The 26,171-nt window shown below is 45.6% G+C and overlaps 1 protein-coding gene across 1 annotated transcript; it reads right to left on the reverse strand.

Annotated features, from left to right (window-relative positions):
* Positions 1–12,166: 12,166 nt before the first annotated feature.
* LOC142488170 (uncharacterized) lies at positions 12,167–21,280 on the reverse strand. Its single transcript, XM_075588542.1, has 3 exons — positions 21,082–21,280; positions 13,602–13,679; positions 12,167–13,236 (listed from the first exon to the last, which is right to left on the reverse strand). Exons 1-3 carry the CDS (start codon positions 21,278–21,280, stop codon positions 12,167–12,169), a joined length of 1,347 nt encoding a protein of 448 aa, XP_075444657.1.
* Positions 21,281–26,171: the final 4,891 nt, after the last annotated feature.

A 26,171-nucleotide genomic window follows, 5' to 3' on the forward strand; every position in this document is an offset into this window, starting at 1 on the left:
CAGAATCCCGGGGAGGGAACGAGCGCACCTCCCAGGACCAGTGCAACAGGAGGGGCACTGGTTGCTGCGGCTACCAGTCTGTTCACCCCTGACATGTTGGCACTGATTACTGCATGGGGAGACAGAGGGACACCGGAGGAGCGGATGCAGTTTATCACTATGGCAGTGAACAGACCCGCTTATTGCCCCCCTGTCCAACCCAAGACAGATTAACTCAAACTGGACCAGCACAGTCTCTCCAAGTTCGTGGAAGGCACTGACCAGATCGACAGTTTCTTAAAGAACTTTGAAACGCAGTGCCGGCAGTACAAAGTGCTTCCCCAGCATAGCGCAAAAAACCTCATTGTGTAGTGTATAAACAAAATTGTATTAGTTATCAGGTGAGTATTGCACGTACATCAATATAGTAAAAATTAGGCAAGACATGTTAGGGACATGTTACCACTCTGTGCTCTGAAGTCCTAGAGTAGGGGTCACCAGGATCAGCTCTCCTCTCGCAGGTTCCGTGGAATCAGTGCAGACCTCTTTTAGATCAATCCAAGACCTCTGTTGTGCAGGATGCAGACGCAGTAACTGCCGCCACGAAAGGAGAAACCTCTCCGGTTTTGGCCTCCACGAAGGGGAAGTCTCTAAGCCGGTTCCTCTATCCTCGATCACGAGACGCACGCCAGTGATGTCATCAAGCGGCGTCAGCCCGAGACCCAAGTCGCGTGTGGATGAGTCACCGTTTGGGAGGTTAATGTCCCAAAACTGTCCCGAACCACAGAGTGGTATAAAATAGACAAATGGCAATAAAAAACCTCAATAGGTGTAGGGAGAATGCGCCCTCATTTAATCCAATGCTTTTCGTGTATTAAACACTTAGTCTATTCCATTAGCGGGACATCAGGGGGTCAACAGAACGAGAGCCCGGTTATTACAGCGTTACTACTGGCCGGGGGCATCACGAGATGTGGGCAATTTCTGCCGCTCTTCTGATGCCTGCCAGCGAGTGGGTAAGGCGGGCAACCGTGTGAAGGCACCCCTGAAACCCCTACCGATAATAGGGGAACCCTTCCAGAAAGTAGCAAGGGACCTTGTAGGACCCCTTGTAGGACCCCTAGCAGGTCAGGGAAGTGCTACATCCTGACGGTGGTGGATTTTGCCACCCGGTACCCTGAGGCAGTAGCGCTTGGCACCATAGATGCCAAGACAGTGGCAGCAGCTTTTTTTCTATGGTTGGTTTCCCTAGTGAAAACCTAACCGATCAGGGGTCGCAGTTCATGAGTGAACTGCTACATTGTCTCTGGGATGCATGCTGTGTACAGCACCGGCGCACTACCCCTTAACATCCCCAGACAAACGGATTATGTGAGAGGTTTAACGGTACCCTGAAGCAGATGCTTCGGACCTATATAGAGGCGGAGGAGAAAGACTGGAAGATTCATTTACAGCACTTGCTGTTTGCCTACCGAGAGGTACCGCAGGAATCTACAGGCTTCTCCCCCTTCGAGCTACTATATGGCCGCAGGGTACGTGGACCTCTGGTCCTATTCCGTGAGGGATGGGAAGGGGAGGTTACTGCTACTGATGCTTCAGTGATCCAGTATGTAGTAGATCTCCGAGACCGGTTAGAGATGCTCATGGGGGTGGCACAGGACCACCTCAGGGCCGTTCAAACCAAGCAGAAGCGATGGTATGAACGGAATGCCCGTAGCAGATAATTCATCCCAGGACAGCAAGTGCTTGTTCTCAAACCCACTCGGGAGAACAAGTTAATGGCTGCCTGGTCGGGACCGTACCCGGTTATCCGAAAGGTGAATGAGTACAACTACGTTGTACAGGTAGAGCCTGAGAGACACAAGACATATCACATTAATATGTTGAAAGAGTACAGAGCACCGAGTATGGGAGCAGTAATGGCCATTTGCAGCCCACTGCTGGAGGATCCGGCGAGCAATGCTCTACCTGATCTCCTAGGGGAGGCTAGGCAGGGAAACACTGTGGAGCAGGTGGAGATAGGGGCACAGTTGAGTGCTAGGCAGAGGGGAGAAGCTAGGGACATGCTAGCTAAGTTTAGCGCCCTCTTCACTGACATGCCAGGGACCACACATCTCACAAAACACCCAGTGCACACAGGGGACCTGCAGCCTCTGCATAAGCACGCTTATAGAGTGTCAGCAGAGGTCAAGACCAGTATGGAGAGGGAGATAGAGGAGATTCTGACCCTAGGGGTAATTACTCCGTCCCAGAGCCCTTGGGCAAGCCCGGTAGTCCTAGTCACTAAGAAGGACAAGACCACCCGGTTTTGTGTGGACTACCGCTTACTCAACGCTGGGACGGTGTCAGATGCCTACCCCATGCCCCACATGGATGAGTTACTTGATGAACTCGCGGGGGCAAAGTATCTGACCACCATGGAATTGAGCAAAGGCTATTGGCAAATCACACTGACCCTGGAGGCTAGGGAGAAGTCAGCATTCATCACTCCAAGTGGCCTCTATGAGTTTTTAGTGATGCCATTTGGAATGAATAATGCCCCGGCTACCTTCCAACGCCTGGTCAATAGGTTACTGGAAGGGATGCAGAGCTATGCCAGGGCTTACTTAGATGACATTGCTGTCTTTAGTAGTTCCTGGGAATCACACTTAGGACATGTAGCTGCGGTGCTGGATAGGATCAGGGAGGCTGGGCTTACCTTGAAACCCACTAAGTGTATGGTAGGGATGGCAGAGGTCCTGTACTTAGGGCACAGGGTGGGTGGAGGGCACCTCAAACCAGAGCCAGGCAAGGTAGAAGCCATAGTTCAGTGGCCTGTCTCAAAAACCAAGAAACAGGTCATGGCATTTTTGGGCACCGCAGGGTACTATAGGAAATGTGTCCCACAGTACAGCACCGTGGCCAAACCCCTGACTGATCTGACTAAGAAGCAACTGCCTGTGCTTATTACCTGGACTCCTGCCTGTGAAACTGCTTTCCAGGCACTGAAAATTGCGCTGGCTGGGGCCCCCATACTGGCTGCCCCGGACTATACCAAACACTTTCTTATACAAACTGATGCCTCGGACTATGGCATTGGAGCAGTGTTGAGCCAGGTGTTGGACGACGGCAGAGAGCACCCTGTGGTGTACCTCAGCCGAAAACTACTCCCCAGAGAGGTGGCCTATGCCTCCATTGAGAAGGAGTGCTTGGCCATTGTGTGGGCACTCAAAAAGCTCCAGCCCTATGTGTATGGAAGGGCTTTCACGGTCATCACAGACCACAACCCCCTGAGTTGGCTGCAGAGGGCATCAGGGGAGAATGCCAAGTTGCTGAGATGGAGCTTAGCTTTGCAAGGGTTTGAATTTACCATTCAGCACAAAAAGGGTAGTGAAAATAGCAATGCTGATGGACTTTCACGTCAGGACTATCCCTCTGAGACTGAGTTCATTAATGTTGCCCGCAGTGCCCCACTCCCCGTTAGGGCCAGTGGGCCACAGGTCACCCATTAAGACGGGGAGGTGTAGAGGGAAAGAGGGTTTGGCCCGGTATTAAAGGGGTTGCACCCCATATGGCCACCCCCTGACCTCACCAGGGAGACAAGGGCTTAACTGGACTGCGGTCCAGGAATGTGGTTTGCACCTTGTTATATCATGAAAATGTATGTTCCCCTGTTCCCATGTTTTATTATTATGTCAGTGTCTGCACCACACACACACTGGGATCCATCCGGGAGAGCAAGGGTTAATAGTTGTTTAGTGATTATAGCCCTTTGTTTAATTTTCCCGCCTTTTCAGGCACCATGTTGCAGGGTCCCATAGGCCGCCATTGAAGCTCCATTGTTTTCAATGGTGGATCTAGATGTTTTGGACCTGTTTCCCTTGAAGACCAGCAGGTGGCATCCGAGAGGAGGAGCGGCGGTTTCCCATTGTAAGTCAATGGGCTCATTGACTTCAATGGAGATTCCTCGACTGCGCTTTCCAGGAACGAGTTGGCAGCCGTCCAAACTGCAAAACCGCAAAGCGGACACAATGTCTGAAAAAGAGCTTTGATCCTGATTAGTCAAGTTCAACGTCAAGTGGCGTGGGAATCTTATGTTCTAGGGCACCCAGAAATAAAATTATTTTTGCCCCCTGTTCCTAGGCCTCCCCTCACTCGACCACCACCGGGTCCCAGAATCTAGGACCCCCGGAACGGGTTGTGCTGGTAGAGCGGGTTGCGCCATAGGTTCCAATGGCGGCGGCAGAAGCAGCAAAAGAAAACGACTTAGGGCCTCATGCAGTAAGCGTTGATAAGGGAATTATCGCCATTTTATAGGCAAAATTGGGTTTGAGATTCAGTAAGCGCCGATAAGTGCTTGATTTCGCCAGGTTTCGGAGCCGATTATTTTGTTATGGCCATTCGCCTGCCGATAAGCCTGTTTTCGCCACTGATCGCCACTTTTTTAAATCGGCTGGATTCAACAAAAAAAAACAGCTTATCGGGCCTGATCGGCACTACGAAATTGAGATGTTATGGCCAATTTCTCCCGCCAACTAAAGTTGGCAGTTTGGAGGGGAGAACGATCGCTAAGGCTGCCGCAACGGCACTTAGAAAAAAAAAACTTCTGTACATCAATGGAGTCAATGGAGCGGGGACGTATAACAGTATAGTACTGTTTACGTTTCATTGCTCACAATACAAACGTCATTTGCATTACAGTGTGGGGGCATTCCCTGCATTGTGTCACAGCTGACGTGTATTATTTGCATAACATTATACTTTTACATGTTTGCAGCATTTGCGGGTCACATTACTCATCATGTGATGATGTGCCAAGGGAAAATACTATACTCAACTCTTAAAGGCGAACCTCACATCATATCACACATATTAATGAACTGAGCAACAATTATTTACATGATGTTACACATGACACACATGTCACACATACACCGTATATTCATGTTCCTTTACATTACACAATGCTTGTAATGTGACACGCATCTTTAAACGTTCATGTACATCTGTCTTCTCATGTTTACATATAGTTTTGGGTCCTCCCTATTTTCATGACGTCACTTATTGGACGCTCAATCACATTGCATGTTTACATTGTAACCGTAGCATTACAAGCACTTCAACCTAACTTATACACACATGTACAGTAATTCAGCATTGGGACACCTTGTTAACTCATTCTATACCAACTATCCTCCTTACAGAAATGCATGCATATGCACACGACTATTCATTGTTGTCAACATGTCACAATAACATGCCTAATTACACATGTTACACAAAACTTTTCCCACGTCAATCTCAGCCTTTTTGCCTAATTACATGACTGACTGTTGCGTTCACAAGTGTTACATGCATTGCACATGCAACTATTTATTTGCAAGCAATGTTTCTACAAAGGTTCACGTCACATCATTGCCAAATATCATCATTCCCTGCAGAATACACACAACAAATACTTATAACAAGAACTGCACACAGCTTGCCACAGAAGTACTTTATTATGTTAATGTAACACCTTGCATTTTACTATGTCACCTGACATCATCACATACCTGTTTAAAGGACGCCCATTACCTGCTCATTCACAGCTACTCATTTCAAAATGTTGAGATTGTTTAGGAGACGGAGGAACATTCTTTTCTATGACATGCTTGATGATGAAGACAATCATATAGGGCAAGGGAGGGACACACCGAGGGACAGTGACAGGGACAGTCACGCGGATACGACAGGGACAGGGAGAGGGACAGGCCGAGGGACAGGTAGAGGGACAGGAGATCAGAGGAGAAGACAGAGGAGACAAGTTGTGCCTCGTCCGCGTCTGTACAGGGAGAGAACCCTGTTAGATGGGATGAGTGAGGAGGAGATTGTAAGTCGCTATCGTTTGAGTTCAGCAGCAATCTTAGCTCTTTATCAGGAGATAAGGGGAGATTTAGATTTTTTCACAGCCAGAGGTCGTGCAGTCCCTGGGCTTGTTAAAATGCTGTGCTCATTACATTATCTTGCTTCCGCGTCATACCAGACAACTGTGGGCATAGTGGGCGGGGTCTCGCAATCTACATTCTCGCGGGCCTTGACCCAGTTTCTCTATGCACTCAATAGACGCGCTAGGAATTATATTCATTTTCCTACAGAGGCGACAGAGTGGCTGGAAGTCAGGACTGGCTTTTATAATATAGCAGGGATACCATGTGTGCTGGGTGCAATCGATTGCACACATGTTGCTTTGATTGCACCTAGTCAGAGTGAGCATGTGTACCGCAATCGTAAGCACTACCATTCACTCAATGTACAGGTGGTATGTGATGCGACGATGAGGATAATGCATGTGGTACCCAAATTCCCTGGTTCCAGTCACGATTCCTCCATCCTGAGGAACTCTTCAGTCTTCCATGCGTTCGAAGAGGGACATTTTGAACATGGTTGGCTGCTGGGTGAGTACACATTTACATGTTCTAACACAAAACACATTTTTATTTAGGAATGTTGGCATTGTACAATTTGATCACTAATGTCAGCTTATGTGTGCTCCATTCATTATAGGTGACTCAGGATACGGAATTAGGCCGTGGCTCTTGACTCCGGTGCTAAACCCTCAAACTGAAGCAGAGGACAGGTACAATGCAGCCCATATATCTACAAGATCTGTTATAGAGAGGACATTTGGCCTACTCAAGACCAGATTTAGGTGTCTGGACAGAACTGGTGGGGCTCTTCTATACAAGCCTCAAAAAGTGTCTGATATTATCCTTGCCTGTTGCATTTTGCACAATGTTGCACTGAGGCACAATGTACAGTCAGACCTAGCTGAGCCTGTGGTAGACGAGCATCCCACCCATGTAGCTGCTGAAAATGAACAAACAGCCAGTGGTGGCCAGACACGCCAGAATCTCATCAATTCATTTTTTTCTTGTAAGTACAAACATATATGTTCCAAGTTCTACTTTTATACTTACATTATGTTATCTTAACAATAATGTTTTTTTATATACCCTTCTGGTAGGACACAGATGAATATGGGTTGCACACCTTTCTTCTCTCTGCTGTGTGCACAAAGGGATGTGGCACCGGTATGTTATTGTTGCACAGGTTATATAATCCCTCTTCAATTTTACTTTAGTTGTGTGTATGTGAATAAAACTGGGGTAACAAAGCACTAATATTTTAGCATTGTGTTGTTCCTTATGCTAACACAATACACATATTATGCCCATACTCATTCATGCTTCTAGTATGCTTACATACAATGTTATTGGTGCAGTGTAACATGTACATCCATATGATGTGTACACCAGCCTGATTTACATTTTGAATGTCATGAAATATACATGGTGTTGCACATTTAACACCAAATACACACTTTGCTGTGTTGTTTACGGTACTGAAGATGGCATGTCAATGTTTGCAATTTATATATTGTTCCTTTGCATTATAGGTATATCTCCAGTATGACTGATCATGGTATGTATATTTGCTGACATCTCTCATAAGATGTGCCTACATCAATCTTCCTATAATTATTTGAAGTCAAAACCCAACATATTGGTTTAAACACAAATGTTACATATATGTACTTTCTGTATCATGTATATGCATTTAGCTACTCTTGAGCTTTCATGTGCATTGTATTAGAAAATGATTACTCCCATTTCATCACATTTTATGTATGTTTCCTTATAAATTCCATTAATGTAATATAGAGGTGTTTGGAGACAAGGGGATAACTGTAGTTATTTCTTTACTTACGGGAGATCATTCATCACGGATGAAATTGACTGATCATAAAACTCCATGCATGAATGCCTGCAATCACAACAATGCGTACTACATCTTATATTTAGCAATGTTGGTGTTTTGTAATGCTAGGAATTAATAGTCAACATTAATTTAAATTTGTGACATGTGTATGTATAAGTCACACGTGTGTGGATGTGTCCTACATGTACCAAGTGTTAAACTGTTAACAGAGAAGACAAATTTGTCACTAATGTTACTGTCATTTAGCATTTATAATTTACCAATATGACAATGTTGGTAATATTTTTGCAATATAAATCACGTCACTTCATCATTATCATGATGATAATTATCAAGTATTGTCACAATTGTAACGTCAATCACGTGCACATTAGCATAGACACACTTTGTAAGACAACTGTTTGTGTCTGTATCAATTTGTGTAGGATCCATGTATAACACCGACAAATGATAACACCAGCTTTATTATGGTAGCTTATATCATCATATTGACTATACTATGTATTTTTAGAACGTTTAATAAACACAGTAAACTATAGTTAGTTAGGTTAATGAAATATACACAGAAACGTACTTCATTACATGATGTTGATGTCATAATCAGAACATCATGCATTGTAGGGGACCACAACATCTGGCCAATAACATTATTTGCTACAGTCCCAAACCATTTTATCAACATACCCATGTAACAAGAGATTTTTAACAAGAAATGGCTAGTTGGTTGTAAGTGTCCTTTACATTGGGAGAAGGAGTGGCTCAGTGAGTAAAGACACACACTGGCACTGAGATTTTGAAGCAGGGGAGTCTGGTTCAATTCCCGGTGTCGGCTCCTTGTGACCTTGGGCAAGTCACTTTATCTCCCTGTGCCTCAGACGGCAAAAAATAAATTGTAAGTTCCACGGGCCAGGGACCTCAGCCTGAAAAATGTGTCCGTAAAGCGCTGTGTACAACTAGCAGTGCTATACATGAACATGCTCATATTATAATTATTATTATTATTATTATTATTATTGTTACATAGTTTCGACAGTCATACGTTCCATTACACAATATAATTCACAAATGTGTTAGCAGAGTGGGAATGGTTGTTATATATAAAACACACCATGCCATAAAATGATAGTAGTCATTAAAGAACACTCAATAAAAATTCATGAGGCACTATTTTGCAACATCATTATGTTAATTAAGTGCTTATGCAATATAGGCATAAGGGTATCACATTTTTAATTGTTTGTTAATAAGCGCTGCAAGCAATATAAAATTAGTTCCATATGTAGTATAGTAGTCGGTGGCTCCTCCTCACAATCATCTCATATAAAGGTAGACTCTTCTGAAATCATACATTGATCCGATTGTATCTTCCCCGACATCTCTGAAATACAGCAAACACATGATGGTCAAATATGGCACCTTACTATATATGTATCCGTGACAACGCATTACACAGCTCTATATGATTGTGTACATACACACGTCACTCACTTATATGTTAGAAGTACAAGTGTACATCAGTATGTAATGTTTCTTTAAATTTGTAGCAGGCATAACTATGTATATGATGTGAACGTTGCCTGTATACTGAAAAATGTGCGCGCACATCTTAGTGTGCGCACGCACTTCACGCTTGGCTGCACTAACTGTTAGCGCATGCGCAAAACAAAGCGTACGTTGTGCGTTCAATACATCTTGAAAATACCATTAAACATAAAATCTTTATTTCAAATACAATGAATACGAAACTACATTCGTTCTAAACGAGTACATCTGTATTCTTTTTAAACAGACGTGTTTGGACAGAAAGGACGGCCGATAACACAATGCGCAAATGCAATACGTGTGACGTCATGTTAAACCAGCGTGAAACGCACGCTAACACTCCTCCCACTCAATTAACATTCAGCTAACGCCCAGTTGACGCCTACAAACACTGAGCCGCACACATGACACACTGCAGTTACCGTTACTATAACAAAACATGACAGCCAATAGGCTTTGAGGCGCGCACGTCGCTTGGGGGCGGGACTTACATCCGTAATCCTTTTTAAGGACGCCTTGGGCCATGACAATGGTCCCACGTCATACGTGGTGGACCCGCTTTTAAATGTTGCATGATAACAAAACAGGTATGTGTTAGAGTTATGTTAAAATGTTGCTAATATGGTTAAAGGGATAGGAAAGTACGTATATTTATTCCGTCAGCAATGTGTACTACTCTTTCAGGTTCTACTATATTGTATTCGGAAACAATTTCTTTGTGATCGCTACATGTTATGCAGTCTGCAATGTTACGCTGTATCCACGCATTGAAAGGGAAAATGGTGGTTAAAAAAAAAAAAAAAAAAAAAAACATTTAAACGCACAGTCAACGCATAACGGTTGTTATATTTACCATTCTTCTAGAATTAACTCTTCGTCTGGCTGCAACTGGTCGCTCCAGAAATGCAAGGCATTTTCATCCACGCTTGACCCACCCGCTGAATCCAGTATGACACACATCTCCTCCATGAAGCGCTCATAGGAATCGCCACTGCTTTCTTCAAACAATTGGTCGGGAGGTAGGTTCATTTCTTCTGGTTCCCATTCCAATGCATTTTCAGCTGAAAGGCTTGGTACATAATCATAGTACTTTTGTTGTTGTACAATGTGGGTTTCAGGAATGGAGGGTGCAGATATTGCAGCAGGTATCGATTCACACGGAACAGTAGTAGCGGATCCATTGCTATTGGCATTAGGAATAAATATGCCTTTCACAACAATATATGTGCCCTCTTTCAGGGTAAAATGCTTTTCCTTTGCAATCTTCCAGAAACCATAGGTGTGTTCTAGCTTATCCTGCACACGTTCAAAAAAGTCATTAGTTGATAAAGTGAATCTTATTGAGGAATTAAAATTCCGCGCATGCCTACGGTCTTGGTAATAAGGATATTTAGCTCGAATCAAATCATAGATTTGGCGTGTGCTTGCTTTGTGTCCGCGACTGTTTAAAATTGCTTCTGAAACCATGTACTTATACCCTAAGAGGGGATTCATATTGTTAACGAATTCATCAGCCATGTCAGAGTAGCACAAAAGATGTGTGCAGTTCTGTCTTCTTTGCTCATCAAAATGATTCTGCTCAATGGCTAACAAATTCCTGTGTCTCGTTTTCAAGGTCAACAAAAGTAACTACTTTTACTCCTTATTTCAAATGCCAATTGGATGTGTCCTTTTAATTGGTTTAAGTTTTGTGGTTAGTGATAGGCGAATGTGGGAAAAACATGTATCATTTTTTTATCTCGTTTGTGAAAACATTCCTACACTTATTTCAGTAACATTGAGTTTTCTATAAAAATAACAAAGAGCACTGTGTGAAAATAGTGCTTAGACAGCCATATCAGTAAATACACACACCTGCAAAATGAAATGTTTTTTTCCCACATACATTTCTGTGTGTATTTGAAATTCTGGTTAACTACCTGTCTGCATGAGTTTAAATACGTGTGTATCTATATATATATAAATATATCTCTCTCATAAAAATATATATATATATATATAAAGTGTATATTGTACTATATGTATAGTGTGTGTGTGTGTGTGTGTGTATATATGTATATGTGTATATATATATTTTTTTTTTTTTTTTTTTTTTTATATTGCAGGAGTACACACAACATATTGATGGCAGTAAGTAGGCCTTGTATGAAACCTATTTAAATGGTGATAAACATGAGTGAATTAAGTAATAAACATTTGTTTGCACCCAATAATGTTAGAGGCTCACACTTAGTATAGTTGTCAAACATTAGGCCTGTATTATTAAAATAGTGTGTTTTCACAAGGAAGCATGAAGTGTATGTTTTTTGTAAATACATCTATACCAGTTTAGATAGTACTATATATACACACACACACACACACACACACACACACACACACTGTGTGTCTGTGTGTGTGTGTGTGCATATATCAATACATACTACATATATATTAGTATCAATTCAGAGATGTTCTTGAAACAAGATCACATAAATGATTAAAGGACAACATTACAATGGCCACCAAAGGTAAGTAATATTTAACACAAAATCCTGCTGTACACGTACAAGAAAGATGTTTGCAGTTAAATAGCTGCTTTTATAATTGCATGAAAATAATATGCACATGCAATGATTACATCAATTAACACACCCAAATGCAATGTTTTGCTGCAAAGTCAATGGCAGCTTCTCTAAACTTAGCAACTGGCTCCTGGTGGACCATTACTGAACAGACGATTAAAACATAAATATTTATAACACTATTCATTAATTAGGAGTGTTAACATTTCCAAAACTTCACGTGTACAAGAACATACTTGAAAGTTTGGAAACAACACAGTCTTCAGCATACATACAATAGTAATTAGATAATCTGAAGTCAACAAAACAAGGCCAAAGACATATTTTCTGAATTATAACATTTATTTTTTTTGTTCCTTTTGCGAGCGAGTAACAGGCCTGCTTGTTGTCTCTTGAATTTTCCTTTTTCTTTTGCCACCAACTTTAGGCACAACAGAGCCACTTTGAGTGGCCTCTGGCACTTCACGGGCAGGGCTTGTGGCCAGTGACTCACCTACAGGGCTTTTGGGCAGTGACTGTTCACCTACGGGGCTTGTGGCCAGTGACTCACCTACAGGGCTTGTGGCCAGTGACTCACCTACAGGGCTTTTGGGCAGTGATTCACCTACAGGGCTTTTGGGCAGCGATTCACCTACAGGGCTTTTGGGCAGCGATTCACCTACAGGGCTTTTGGGCAGCGATTCACCTACAGGGCTTTTGGGCAGTGACTCACCTACAGGGCTTTTGGGTAGTGACTGTTCACGGACAGGGCTTGTGCCCACTGACACATGTGAGCAAGTTGGTAGACACTGCACAAGTGATGGTTGGTCTGTTTCATGTGTGTCTTGTTTTGTTTTTGTCGCCTCCTTTGTAGGTGTCTGCTGCTGAATTTGTACAGATGGCAGCGGTAGGATGTCATCAGGAACCTGCACAGCAATGTCTGCTACTTGACCGGTAACATTTGGGCCTGGTGAATGAATATCAGATGAATGTGGTGAAAACTGACCTGCATGAACAGATCCTGGCTGTGAGGTGTTGAATTGTGGTACATTAGTCATTCTCCAGTAATTAGCTTGTGTTTGCTGAACAACTAATGCTTCGAATGAGGTGTTGATTTTTTGCAACTGTTTAGGCACTTCAATGAAGACTCTGTGGAGATGTGCCAATTGTGAAACTGTTTCTTCCTGCAGTGCAATCATCCTTTCCAGCACTGTCATCAGGTCAGAATGGCGACGATTTTCTGCTTCCACAATTTTTCCCTCAGAAGCTACAATTGCATCATATGTGGTATTTGCTGGACGTTTTGGCGGTAAAACAGTTTCAATTGGAACCTCTTCATGGTCACTTGCTTGTATTTGTGTGTCTATGGCGGCGGCGGCGGCATCATCATCATCATCATCATCATCATCATCAAAATCCTCTTCATCATGTTCTACAAATAAATGTACACATTATTAAATGGCATGTTAATCTCTGCTGTGTTACTATGTAATTGTACTGTGTCATAAGTAACAACTAACATGTTTCCATACGTTTTATAACCTCACATTAAAAACTACCTTGACTTAAGAATAATGTTTGGACTCAGTATGAAATATGAGTGAATGAAAACTTGCTGTAAACTCACAACTCCTACATGATAGTTAACATCACTAACACAATACAAGTTGGCTTACACTTCATTTTCACTGACACTAAGTAATCCTATTTAAAGAAGATGTGCAAAACAAATAATGAACATGACAACATAACATATAGAAGAGCACATATTATATGGCCACCAACTGATACACTCACCTTCTAGGTGTGTTGAGCTGGCTGACCCAGGTGAAGACACTTGTTCAGTCTCAGGTGACACATGTCCTTCAGGGGCAACTATATATAACAACTAGCTGAGAGACCCGGCGTTGCCCGGGATGTAATTTTGGGGGGGCGTACGACAGGGTTGGGCTTCCCCCCCCCCTTGACAGCTAGGTGGGTGAGTGAGTTGACTGAGTGTGTGGGTGGGTGGGTGACACTTGAGTGGGTGGGTGGGTTGGTGACTGAGTGGGTCGGTGACTGGGTGGGTGACTTTGGGTCGGTTTGACTTTGGGTCGGTGGGTGGGTGACTTTGGGTCGGTGGGTGGGTGACTTTGGGTCGGTTTGACTTTGGGTCGGTGGGTGGGTGACTTTGGGTCGGTGGGTGGGTGACATTGGGTCGGTTTGACTTTGGGTCGGTGGGTGGGTGACTTTGGGTCGGTGGGTGACTTTGGGTCGGTGGGTGGGTGACTTTGGGTCGGTGGGTGGGTGTATGACTTTGGGTCGGTGGGTGGGTGGGTGACTTTGGGTCAGTTTGACTTTGGGTCGGTGGGTGGGTGACTTTGGGTGGGTGGGTGAGTTGGGTCGGTGGGTGGGTGACTTGGGTCGGTGGGTGGGTGACTTTGGGTTGGTGGGTGGGTGGGTGGGTGACTTTGGGTCGGTGGGTGGGTGACTTTGGGTCGGTGGGTGGGTGGGTGGGTGACTTTGGGTCGGTGGGTGGGTGGGTGACTTTGGGTCGGTGGGTGGGTCGGTGACTGGGTGACTTTTTCAGGGTCGGTGACTGGGTGGGTCAGTGACTGGGTTCGGTGACTGGGTGGGTCAGTGAGTGGGTAGGTGGGGTCGGTGAGTGGGTGGGTGGGGTCAGTGACTGGGTGGGTGGTTTTGGGTGAGACTGGGTGGGTGAGTGGGAGACTGAATGGGTGGGTGAGTGGGAGACTGAATGGGTGGGTGACTGGGAGACTGAATGGGTGAGTGAGTGGGAGACTGAATGGGTGGATGAGTGGGAAACTGAATGGGTGGGTGAGTGGGAAACTGAATGGGTGGGTGAGTGGGAAACTGAATGGGTGGGTGAGTGGGAAACTGAATGGGTGGGTGAGTGGGAAACTGAATGGGTGGGTGAGTGGGAAACTGAATGGGTGGGTGAGTGGGAAAGTGAATGGGTGGGTGAGTGGGAAACTGAATGGGTGGGTGAGTGGGAGACTGGGTGGGTGAGTGGGAGACTGGGTGGGTGAGTGGGAGACTGACTGGGTGGTAGACTGACTGGGTGGGAGACTGACTGGGTGGGAGACTGACTGGGTGGTAGACTGACTGGGTGGGAGACTGACTGGGTGGGTGACTGACTGGGTGGGTGAGTGGGAGACTGACTGGGTGGGTGAGTGGGAGACTGACTGGGTGGGTGAGTGGGAGACTGACTGGGTGGGTGAGTGTGAGACTGACTGGGTGGGTGAGTGGGAGACTGACTGGGTGGGTGAGTGTGAGACTGACTGGGTGGGTGAGTGGGAGACTGACTGGGTGGGTGAGTGGGAGACTGACTGGGTGGGTGAGTGGGAGACTGACTGGGTGGGTGAGTGGGTGACTGACTGGGTGACTGACTGGGTGGGTGAGTGGGTGACTGAATGGGTGGGTGAGTGGGTGACTGACTGACTGAATGGGTGGGTGACTGACTGAGTGGGTGGGTGACTGAGTGGGTGGGTGACTGAGTGGGTGGGTGACTGAGTGGGTGGGTGGGTGACTGGGTGAAAGTGGGTGACTGGGTGAAAGTGACTGGGTGGTTGTGTGGGTGACTGGGTGGTTGTGTGGGTGACTGGGTGGGTGGGTGACTAAGTGAGTGGGTGGGTGACTGAGTGACTAAGTGAGTTTTTGGGTGACTAAGTGAGTGGGTGGGTGACTGAGTGGGTGGGTGGGTGTGTGGGTGACTGGGTGGGTGAGTGTGTGGGTGGGTGACTGGGTGACAGTGCGTGGGTGGGAGACGGTGGGTGACTTACCTTGACCCCGGGGGGCAAGAGTGGCAGGAGGCCCGGGCCGCGCTTCCCCTCCGTCTGGGAGCCGGCGCACATGAGGGGGAGAGCAGGAGGCCCGGGCTGCGCTTCCCCTCTCCGGTAGCGGCGCACGTGAGGGGGAGTCCCGGGCCGCGCTTCCCCTCTCCGGTAGCGGCGCACGTGAGGGGGAGTCCCGGGCCGCGCTTCCCCTCTCCGGTAGCGGCGCACGTGAGGGGGAGAGCAGGAGACCCGGGCCGCGCTTCCCCTCTCCGGTAGCGGCACACGTGAGGGGGAGAGCAGGAGACCCGGGCCGCGCTTCCCCTCTCCGGGAGCGGCGCACGTGAGGAGGAGAGCAGGAGGCCCGGGCCGCACTTCCCCTCTCCGGGAGCGGCGCGGCGCACGTGAGGGGGAGAGCAGGAGGCCCGGGCCGCGCCGCGAGGGGGGAGGAGCCTGTAGTTTGCAGCTGAGCAGGAGGGCCGCGCTTCCTCCGCGGCGCACGGTGAGGGTGATGGTGCGGCTGGGGATGTTGCGGAGCGTGGGGATTTGGGTGAGGTGGGGAGGGGGGAGAGAGTGAGGGGCACCGGGAGAGGAGGGGGGGGGGGTGTGGAAGGTGAGCTGCGGTCCAACTGACGGGGGAGAGAGTGTGTGTGTGTGTGTGTGTGTCTGTGTGTGTGTGTGTGTCTGTGTGTGTGTGTCTGTGTGTGTCTGTGTGTGTGTGTCTGTGTGTGTGTGTCTGTGTGTGTGTGTGTCCCCGTCCGTCCCCTTTGGCCCGTCACTCCGCCTCAGGCCAATGAGAGGTGTGCGGGGGCGGGCGGCCCAAGGGACCAATGAGATTTCCCCTAGGGACACCGGACATCCAGGCAGGCAAACATACAATGCTTTCAATTATATATAGTAAGATAACATAAGTTTTACATTTACATGTGTAAATATTGAACAAACAGTTATTGTATGTTCTGTATTTATGAGTACCTAACAGCATCATTTCCTTAACCCAAAATGTGTGTGTGAAAGTGAACATAAATAGTTGTAATAACAATGTACATGCCTGTGTACTTAGAACTTTTGAGTTCCCTAACATAAAACATACTATGTTCCTGCAGTAATGCGTGAGGATAAATAGATAAAATTTGTACATAAAAATCATATGTTGTGTAGTGATATCAGTATCATAATGTACATAACTATCATGAGATGACCATTCAGAATGGTTATCATGAAGGTGGTCATATTGCAAAAAGTGTTGTTTTTGGTAGAGGATATGTGTGGTACATTAATATAAGATGTGGCACACATGAATGTGGCTGTGACTAAACAAGACAACACATGCAGTGTGTGATAATGTGTCGTTGATAGTAGTAGTTCAACTATAGATATGAGTGAACTAATGTGTGACGTACGCTTTGATAAGTAATGAGTTGTTGGGGCATTTAGTAGCTAAAGTTAAGCTTTCAAATGAGTGTGATTAACTTCAGTTGTGCTAGTCAGGTTGTAAGAACGGTATTCCCTTCCCCAAAAAGCCTAATCAGCCACACCTTTCAATTACTTGAAACAGGTGAAAATGGTGTGAACTAAGTTGACCCTAAAATGAGGCTGCAATTAGTGTGTGTGCTGAACCCCACCCCCTCTGTTGAATTGTATGCTGTGATGAGATATTAATTGCAGCTGCTTTAACACAATGGTAGATGAGCTAAATAGTCGTGTGCAGTTTTTAAGTTATGAAAACAATGACATAAAATATGATACGTGTGCCTCATTATGCTGTCTGTATATGACTTAAAGAAAAAATGGACCTTTTCATAAACAACTATAGATGTGTTAGTGCAAGTGATGTTTGTAGGCCGTTGCATGCAATATATTTGATGCATGCTTAAAATAGGCAGTAATGTCATGTTTGTCGGAGTAAAATAAATAAAATACACAATAATATTATACATATTTCTGTTCTGTACCTGTAGCTAGTAATAATTTCTCATTAACATGTGTTACACATGTGTACTACCCTGTTGTTCCCCATCTTCGCCCACCATCAATTGCTTCCACTGCAGCAATGCATTTTGGGAATTCACATGTAAATGAGCACGCAATGGCACGTGCTATATTAGTTACTGCTTTTAGTAGGACTACAACATATATGTCTATTTTGAGATATATATATATACAGAATCAGACATATACATATATAGATGCAGGTATGCTTATATTGTGAAGACAGTATAAAAAGCAGTGTAACTATGCAAAATAACTGTAAGCAACGACACGCCTAGTACAGTAATATTTCTCACCTGGTGGAAATTGTGAGGGGTAAATTCCTATATCACGGTCACCAGGTAAGCCTTCCACGATGACGGGAAGTAATTTTGCCCGAAGCAGCTCCTCCAATGGACTTAATATGAGACGTAGTGGTGTCGGCCCACCTCCAGTGCCAGTAGCATGCACGCGTTGGTGTTGTATTTTCTTTTTCAATTTGGACCTAATATCATCAAATCTCTTGTGACAATTCCGCTTGTCCCTCACATGATTCCCACACGCATTGACACCAATGACTATTGTGTCCCACATTTCTTTTCTGCTTGCTGAACTTGTCCGCCCTTGAAAAACATATAAAATATATGAGGTAAATGATTAATAATAGAAGCACCAGTTTCCTACACTGCTAGCTGTTCCAAGAGATAGCAAACATGCTGTTTTATGTGTAATATGTGAAGCACATGAGCATTCACTACTAAACCTATACATGTAAGCAAGGTTGCATTCATATTGTATGCAGTTATGGCAAATTGACCGCCTGTGTTTAGTTGTCCTTGTAAGGCATGATAAAAAGCTGTGTTTCCAGACTAATTAACATAGAAAGATATTCTGAACCCATATTTGCATATGAACAAAACTCAGATGACCTAGGATCACATGTATTTGAATAATAAATGTAAAGGTACACTTACCTAGTAAATGTCCATATATACTGTCATAGTGCTCCAGAATGCCAGTGACAAGAGCTGTATTTTCCTGGTCATTGAAGCGAGGATTACGTGGCTTCTCCACACGTTTCTTCCGAGCAGGTTTAGGGTCAGAGCTTGGCTGGTGCTGACTGGACTCTCCTTCTTCCAATGGAAGAGCCTCCAAAAGCTGCCCACCAGCAAGCACGCCACCACCAGACACCCCATCAGCAACTGCGCCACCAGCAGCACTCACAGCACCAGCACTCCCACTCCTAGCACCAGCACTCCCACTCCTAGCACCAGCACTCCCAATCCCAGCAACAGCACTCCCACTCCCAGCAACAACACTCCCACTCCCAGCAACAGCACTCCCACTCACAGCAACAGCACTCCCACTCACAGCAACAGCACTCCCACTCACAGCAACAGCACTCCCACTCACAGCAACAGCACTCCCAGCAACAGCACTCCCACTCCCAGCAACAGCACTCCCACTCCCAGCACCAGCACTCCCACTCCCAGCAACACCACTCGGTGCACCAGCAACATCACTCCCCTGAACAGTACGTTCACTCCGACGTGTACTCGCACGAGTAGCACTCCCACTCCCACCAGCATCACTCTTCCCACGCTTTGCGGGCATACTTCCAGCACTCACAAAAAACAGACAACTAATGTACAGCCAATCACACGAAACACTTCCACATATAAAACAAGACAAAGATGTAAACAAAACAACAATGGACAAAGCTCACCCAATACACAACAAGTCTCTCCGTCAATATGCAAATGTTCAATCAGCCAGCTCTGTGCGTCTCTCTCTCTCTCTCACTCCCAACAACACAGAGAATGATTAGCAGTACACGTTGCCTTTAAATATGGCGCGCAATCCAATACATGCTTGTTTCGCCTGATTCAGCAAGATTTGTGATTGGGCAACCTATCAGCACCCCGCCACGCACGCCGATACACCTGTGTGTGATCGGATAATCATCGTGAGAGTGGGCGGATTTGTTTTCGGGTTGATTTTGAATGTATTCGGCACTTACTGCATACGGAGAGGAAAAATCGCCATTAACATGACTAATCGGTAAACTTGCCGATTTCACTTAATCGACGCTTACTGCATGAGGCCCTAAGTCAGAAACGCTACATATCATAAGCCCATATCTCCGGTTCTGGAGGGTTCAGAGGGCCAGGGTTTGGGGTACCTGTAGTCACTGCTCCGGCATGGCTGCAGAACCATCCTTGACCCTCTCTGACCAACCCGACAGAGTATGGACCACATTAAAGCTTCGGGAGTTTTTCCCATAGACTTCAATGGTGGCTGGTTCCCATTGACCGGCTATGGCGGAGAAACCCCATAGGCTTCAACGGGGGCGATGCCCCGTTGAAAGTCTATGTCGGCAGATTCCCATAGCCGCCAATGGCGGCGGTTTACCATTGAAAATCTATGGCGGCGGAGCCCGTTGTTTTCAATGGGGATTTAGTGAAAAACCGTGATTTAATTTACAGCGGAGAATTTTGTATTAAAATAGGAAACGGTTTAAGTAGTATTTGTGTATCTCCGGTTCTGAAGGACGCAGCAGGCTGAAACTTGGACCATATGGTGTCCCAGTTCCGGCATTGAAAACTGGGCAGTTTGGACCCGCTGGACCCCACAGAACCGGATATTTTAATATGTTTATGTTTCACCTTTAATATTGTATTCCAAGGCGGGGATAAAAACCCGCGAAGATTCCTTTACACAAAGGGAAGCAGATGGTCAGAGGGGCAACCCAATGTCTAGAGACTAAGTACTGTTCAAAAGGTTTTGCCACCCTCACTGTTTACCTGAGGGCGGAGAAACGTCAAACTGGAGTGGTTTGTGAGTGTCACATCATACACTTACAAACAAAGGAGATCCTGCCAGATATTCCATTTGGCAGACTGGCCGGCATCCCTGATGTAAATGTGGGGCTACAGAAATGAGACCCTCAGAGTCCCAGTGCGCATGGGCTAACTAGCTGGGGGGCATGGGTTAAACTGTGTTCCCACGTTAAAGATTGGATACAGGTAATTGTTATCCAATAGCCTGTACGCAATGTTAAGAATAGGGTTACAAAGATATATAAACTGTGGTCAACCCTATGTCCATTGTCTTCAAATACCATCTTGATTGTTACCTGATTGCTGGAGAATTGCTATCTGATACTTCTCATCCCCCAACCCCAAGTAAGTGTTACCTTCTTGCCTGTTACTGTACTATATTGCTGTGTTCACCTATTTAAGGAATAAATATACTTTATTATATCTAAGCCTCGTTCAGTTCAACCCAGTTATTTGGTGTATTATTATAGCCTGTCACAAAGTTACAGTCACACCAACCGGGCATAATACCTTTATTTATGGCCTGGATACCCCTTCACCATCACACTGGCCCTTCTTTAGAACAGCTGTATGTCATAAGTTATCCACACCCCTTTCCTTCTTAAAATATCTCCCAACATTTGTGGGCTTCCCTGTCTATCTATAGGTTCTGACCTTATCCTATGCAACAAGATCTGCCAAACAATACTTTACTTGTCAGAATAATTCTTGCTGAGGAGAGGTCCTGGGGCACCTGGAAGTCGCCCTGTGAGGAGGGGGGTACTGTTAAGCCTGGCCGGACGTGAACCTGCGACCTCTGCTGCTCAGGGTAGCAGCTCTGGCAACAAGCGAAATCAGTACCTGGATAGTTCTGCTGCCTCATAGTGCCTTTGAGCTCCTGCTGCTGTTTCATTTACCTGATCCAGATCAGCTCTCAATGACACATCCCCCTGCATCCTATTCAAGGACAGGCTTTTCCTCCTGTTATTGGCTGAGTCAACAAGTTTGCTAGATTACTGTTTCATCTCTCTTTCGTTTCCTGCTACTAGTTACATGCCTGCATTAATCCGAGTTTGCCTGACCACCCTACCTGCTTGCCGCCTGCTCGAACCCATGCCTGCCTTTCCTGAAACGTGTCTACCTGACCCTGCACTCCTGACTGTGATCTATCAGGTCCACCTAGCTCCTGCCACTGGAATAAAATCTACCTCTTTGTGTATAGTGCCTGCAGCGATGGGCCTGACAGTCTGGGACAACTTCTGTGTTCGTACGTGAGGGTGGGCCCTCCGCTACCAGACTCGGTGCTCCCCCTCCTCCCACCTCAAAGGCAGTTCTGTGTGTAATAACCACTGTCAATTCAGGAGCTGAAGGACTGCCTTTTAGAAGATGGTGCTGTAGTTGCCACCAGCTTAGAGAAGTTCTGTTTGATCCTCACACAGTGAATTCTGTGTCTACAGAAAATTTACATTTGTCCCTTACTATTAAAGAGCTGTTTTGAGAGACCTCGTGTAATCGAGCCCAAGGCCCTCCCTTTTTTGAAGGTGACATTAGGCCTACAAATGTAATTGCTTGACAGACTGAAATCACCTGTGCAGTTCTTAATACTTTTTCTTGTCAACAGATTCTTTGCTTTTTTTATTGGTAGGGGCATAATGGTTTTAATGCGTTGAACTAAACCCCCCAAAATAGCATGTTTTCGGAGGGAGACAATCTGCAGTACCTTTTCTTAAATGTCGTTCAGAAGGTGTTCTGATGGAGTCCTTACATGCCAATTATCAAGACACAATACAACCACAATCCCTTGTTCTCTGAGAGCAGCTTCCGCCACTATGAACACCCTGGGAGCAGGTAAGAGACTGAGGGGCCTATGCTAGTAGCCTTCATAAACCAACTCACTGGACTTGTTACGCCGCCAGTTTTTCCTGCGTAGTTATCACGGTATTCAGGAAGACTCTGAAGACCGGCGATAGCTAAATGCTCAAAACTGGCGAGGAGCAGCGATGTGATATTCGCCTCTCTCAAAAGGCCTCATTCGTCTACCTACTGCGATCTGGCCAGAGCATATCTTGCCAGTGATCTCAGGGTTTTAATAACAATTTTAATACAAATGTATGTGAGCAGGGGGTCTCCGGAGCAGAACCGCGTTGATTTCAGGTTCGGGGACCCCCTGCTTCCCCCGTTATAGGGTGTCGGTGTCACAGGAGACCAGGCATTTATACCTTTATACCAGGATCATATCACTGAGCAAAACCAAATAGTAAAACAATTTGTCATTTATTCCATTGAAACAGATGTACACACAGTGGATTACAAAATACAAAATACAAGATAAAGAGAAGGAGCGGCTCAGGGAGTAAAGACACTGACTGGCACTGAGAGTTTGAAGCAGGGGAACCTGGTTCAATTCCTGGTGTCAGCTCCTTGTGACCGTGGGCAAGTCACTTTATCTCCATGTGCCTCAGGCACCAAAAAATAGCTGTAAGCTCCACGGGACCTGTGCCTTCAAAATGTCTCTGTAAAGCACTACGTAAGACTAGCAGCGCTATACAAGAACATGCTATTATTATTATTATTTAAAGACACTTACTGGGGGATAAAACTAGACTTTCCTAGCTTCTACAATACATAAAACGTTGCCCGAAGTGTCCTGGAACTCAAATCGGCACGAAGTTCCTGTCGCCACCACTGTATCCGCTCAGGAGACACACCGAAATCCCTTGACCGGGAGATAGCACCAAACGTCCCGGTACTCTTTTCGGCTTGCAATCCCAGCTGCGACTGCTACATTCTATTCTGACAACTTGGTCCCGAAAAGTGGGAAAATTTGTCGCCTTGAAATTTCTGAAGCCGGCTCACATCTATTTCTCTCAGGACAATAAAGAATAAACACGTGGAAAGCATAACAGTTTACTATATGGCACTAATAAAGTACAGCCTACCCACCAGGCCTCGCACGGGCGTACCTCCCAAAGTACCTAGGGGCCCTTGGGCATCCAACCAACCCAGTGTCCACAAGGTATGGTACAGCGCTGCCCAGTAATGTGTAAGATTGAGTTGTGCACTTTGTTGGGTACCTGCCGGGTGTGTCCACACCCTGGTGCGCTGATGCTGTAATTGATGATGATGGGATCCACGGATCCATTGCCGTAACCCACGAAGCATCAGCCTCTACGTTGGGTGGGTCCCGCTGGATGGTACCACCTTTAAGAGTCTCTGTGGTAGCAGGTGTCTAGTCCCAGACCACCTGAGAACAGGATACAGCAGTGTCCTGTCTGTGTCCCTCACACTGGTACTACAAGGGCAGTGTCCCTATCTATGGGCCTGTCCCTGCAGCAACCACAAGCTGAGGGGAGTTGGGGCCTAGCTGGGGACTAACAGGGGGTATCTGGCCTAGTGCAGGAGCCACAGACCCCTACACACACAACCTACCCCTTCCTTGTCCCAGCTCCGACTGGCGTGGTCTTTAGCGTGCGAAAAGTATCAATATCCTGAGCAGGGAATCCTCTCAGGCCTATTGGCTTAATTGCATCTATGTGACATGCCCAGTGCATTCATTTGTAGTTCTCCGTTGAGCCCTTCCATTCACTGACTGCCTACTCTGCGCATGCGTGCACTTCCCTCTACTGGCCGTCCCAACCTGGGGTTGTTCTGCACATGCGCAAGCCTAAAGATGGCGGTGCCCTGCACTCTAAGCCTTCTCGGGGCTCCGGCGACCCGCTCGCTGCACCAATGGCATCATGCACTCCCTACACGCGCCAGGGTTCCCCCGCTGGATCGGAGGTACACGGGGAATCCGGGGGCCAAGGGAACTGCAGAGTGAGACCCTGCTACACACTTTTTTCTTTACGCATCATACTCAACTTCCAAACTCTACTTGATACTCTCCAATCAGGCTTCCGCACAGCATACTCAACTGAATCGCACTCAACAAAATAGCTAATAGCATCCACATTGCCAAATCTCAAGGAAACAGCTCCATTCTGATTCTTCTAGACCCCTATATTGCTTTTGATACGGTTGACCACCCACTCCTTCAGGACATTCATCCTGTCATCTCTATGCTGATGACATGTAACTACATTTAGCTGCATCTGATCTTAAACATGCAGTCCAGTCACAAATCAGAGCGCTTATGTGCAATATACCTGGATGGGACCATGCCGCCACACAATTACAAATTCCACACCATCCCTTTTACATTACAGTCAATAACACCACTACCCACCCAGTCTCGCAAGTATGTAGCCTGTGGGTTGAATTCGACTCCTCCCTCTCTTCATAAACACGGTTACTAAATCTTGCTGTTTCTTCCACTGCAACATTGCAAAGTTATACACCTTCCTCTGTTCCTCTGCCACTAAAACATTAAAGCATCCCCTTATTTTCTCTTCCATTCATTACTGCCACATTCTCCCTGCCTCGCACATTTCTCACTTACAACCGATTCATATACTACTGCTAGAATAATCTTCTGCTCCTCATACTTCCTTCTTACCTCCTGAAATCTCTTCTGGTTTCCTATTAATCTTCATATAAACCTCAAAATTATCCTCCTTTCCTTTATAAGGCCCGTTCTATAGAGCCGGGCGTGCGCTACGCCGTGCGCGCGGAATTTTAGTTGGCTGACGTTAGTCTGCATTTCTGTAATGGCGCCACGCGCGCACGGCAGGGAGAGTAGAACCGGCCGACAGGGGGAAAGAAGAAAAAAAAGAAAGAAATTGCGCTGCTTCCGCCGCTGAAAATGTAATTATATGAGTGTATATGTGTGTATGAGTGTATGAGTGTATTTGAGTGTATATATGTGTGTATGTGTGTATGTATGTATGTATGTATGTATGTATGTGTGTGTGTGTGTGTGTATGTGTATGTATGTACAACGTATTAAAAAAATGATTTCAGGTTTTATTTATTTATTTTAAAACACACACACATACATACACACACATATACATACACATACACACACACACACAGTCGCGCACAGTATATACAAAAACGTGTGCGGCACATGCACGCGCCTTCACACGGGCACGCGCGCGGGCACGGCCGCACACACTGTATAACAGCCCTAAGGCTCTACAGTCCTCTGAAACTCTATGTATCCCAAATCTGATCTCTCATTACACCACTACTCGCCGCTTACACTCAACCCAACAATGTCTTAACCTTTAACCACTGCATCCCTCTAATGTCTTAAACCTTCACTTCCCTCTCCCTACCAATGGAACTCTAACTCAAAATTCGACAAGAACCTTCTCTTTTCATTTTTAAATCTCAGTTGAAAATTATTTTGGATACTCCCCCACATATATTGACTTTTCAAGAATCTTGTTCTCTTTCAGATCTAGATGGGCTACTGGATGAACAGCGACAATCATGTGCTACATCCACTCAGACTTTTTTGGGGCATCAGTATTCAGGACTAAGGAATAAATCCATTTTTAATCCCAATTCCACTAGAGGACCATTTATCACTACGTTCGAAAAACTATTTGAGAGGGATTTAAGAATATTAGATTCAACAACTCGATATTCTAAGAAATAACAGTACGATAGTTATAAAAAACACACAGATAAGGTGGGTGCCCTTGTGTTACAATCATCTTTACAATACCAACAGGAGGTTCTTAGGCAATTAAGAGATACACATTCTTACTTATGTCTTAAGAAGGACCCTACTATATCATTCTTGGGAGAACTTCAGGATTTACTCTTCTTTAGAAAATGTTGTGTGTATTGAATAGTGAGGAATTTGAGTTTTTGAGTTGCCCACATCCCGTCATACCTGTGTTTCACCATCTCTC

Source organism: Ascaphus truei, chromosome 2, assembly GCF_040206685.1.
Source record: "Ascaphus truei isolate aAscTru1 chromosome 2, aAscTru1.hap1, whole genome shotgun sequence".
In the NCBI taxonomy this organism is placed as follows: Eukaryota; Metazoa; Chordata; class Amphibia; order Anura; family Ascaphidae; genus Ascaphus; species Ascaphus truei.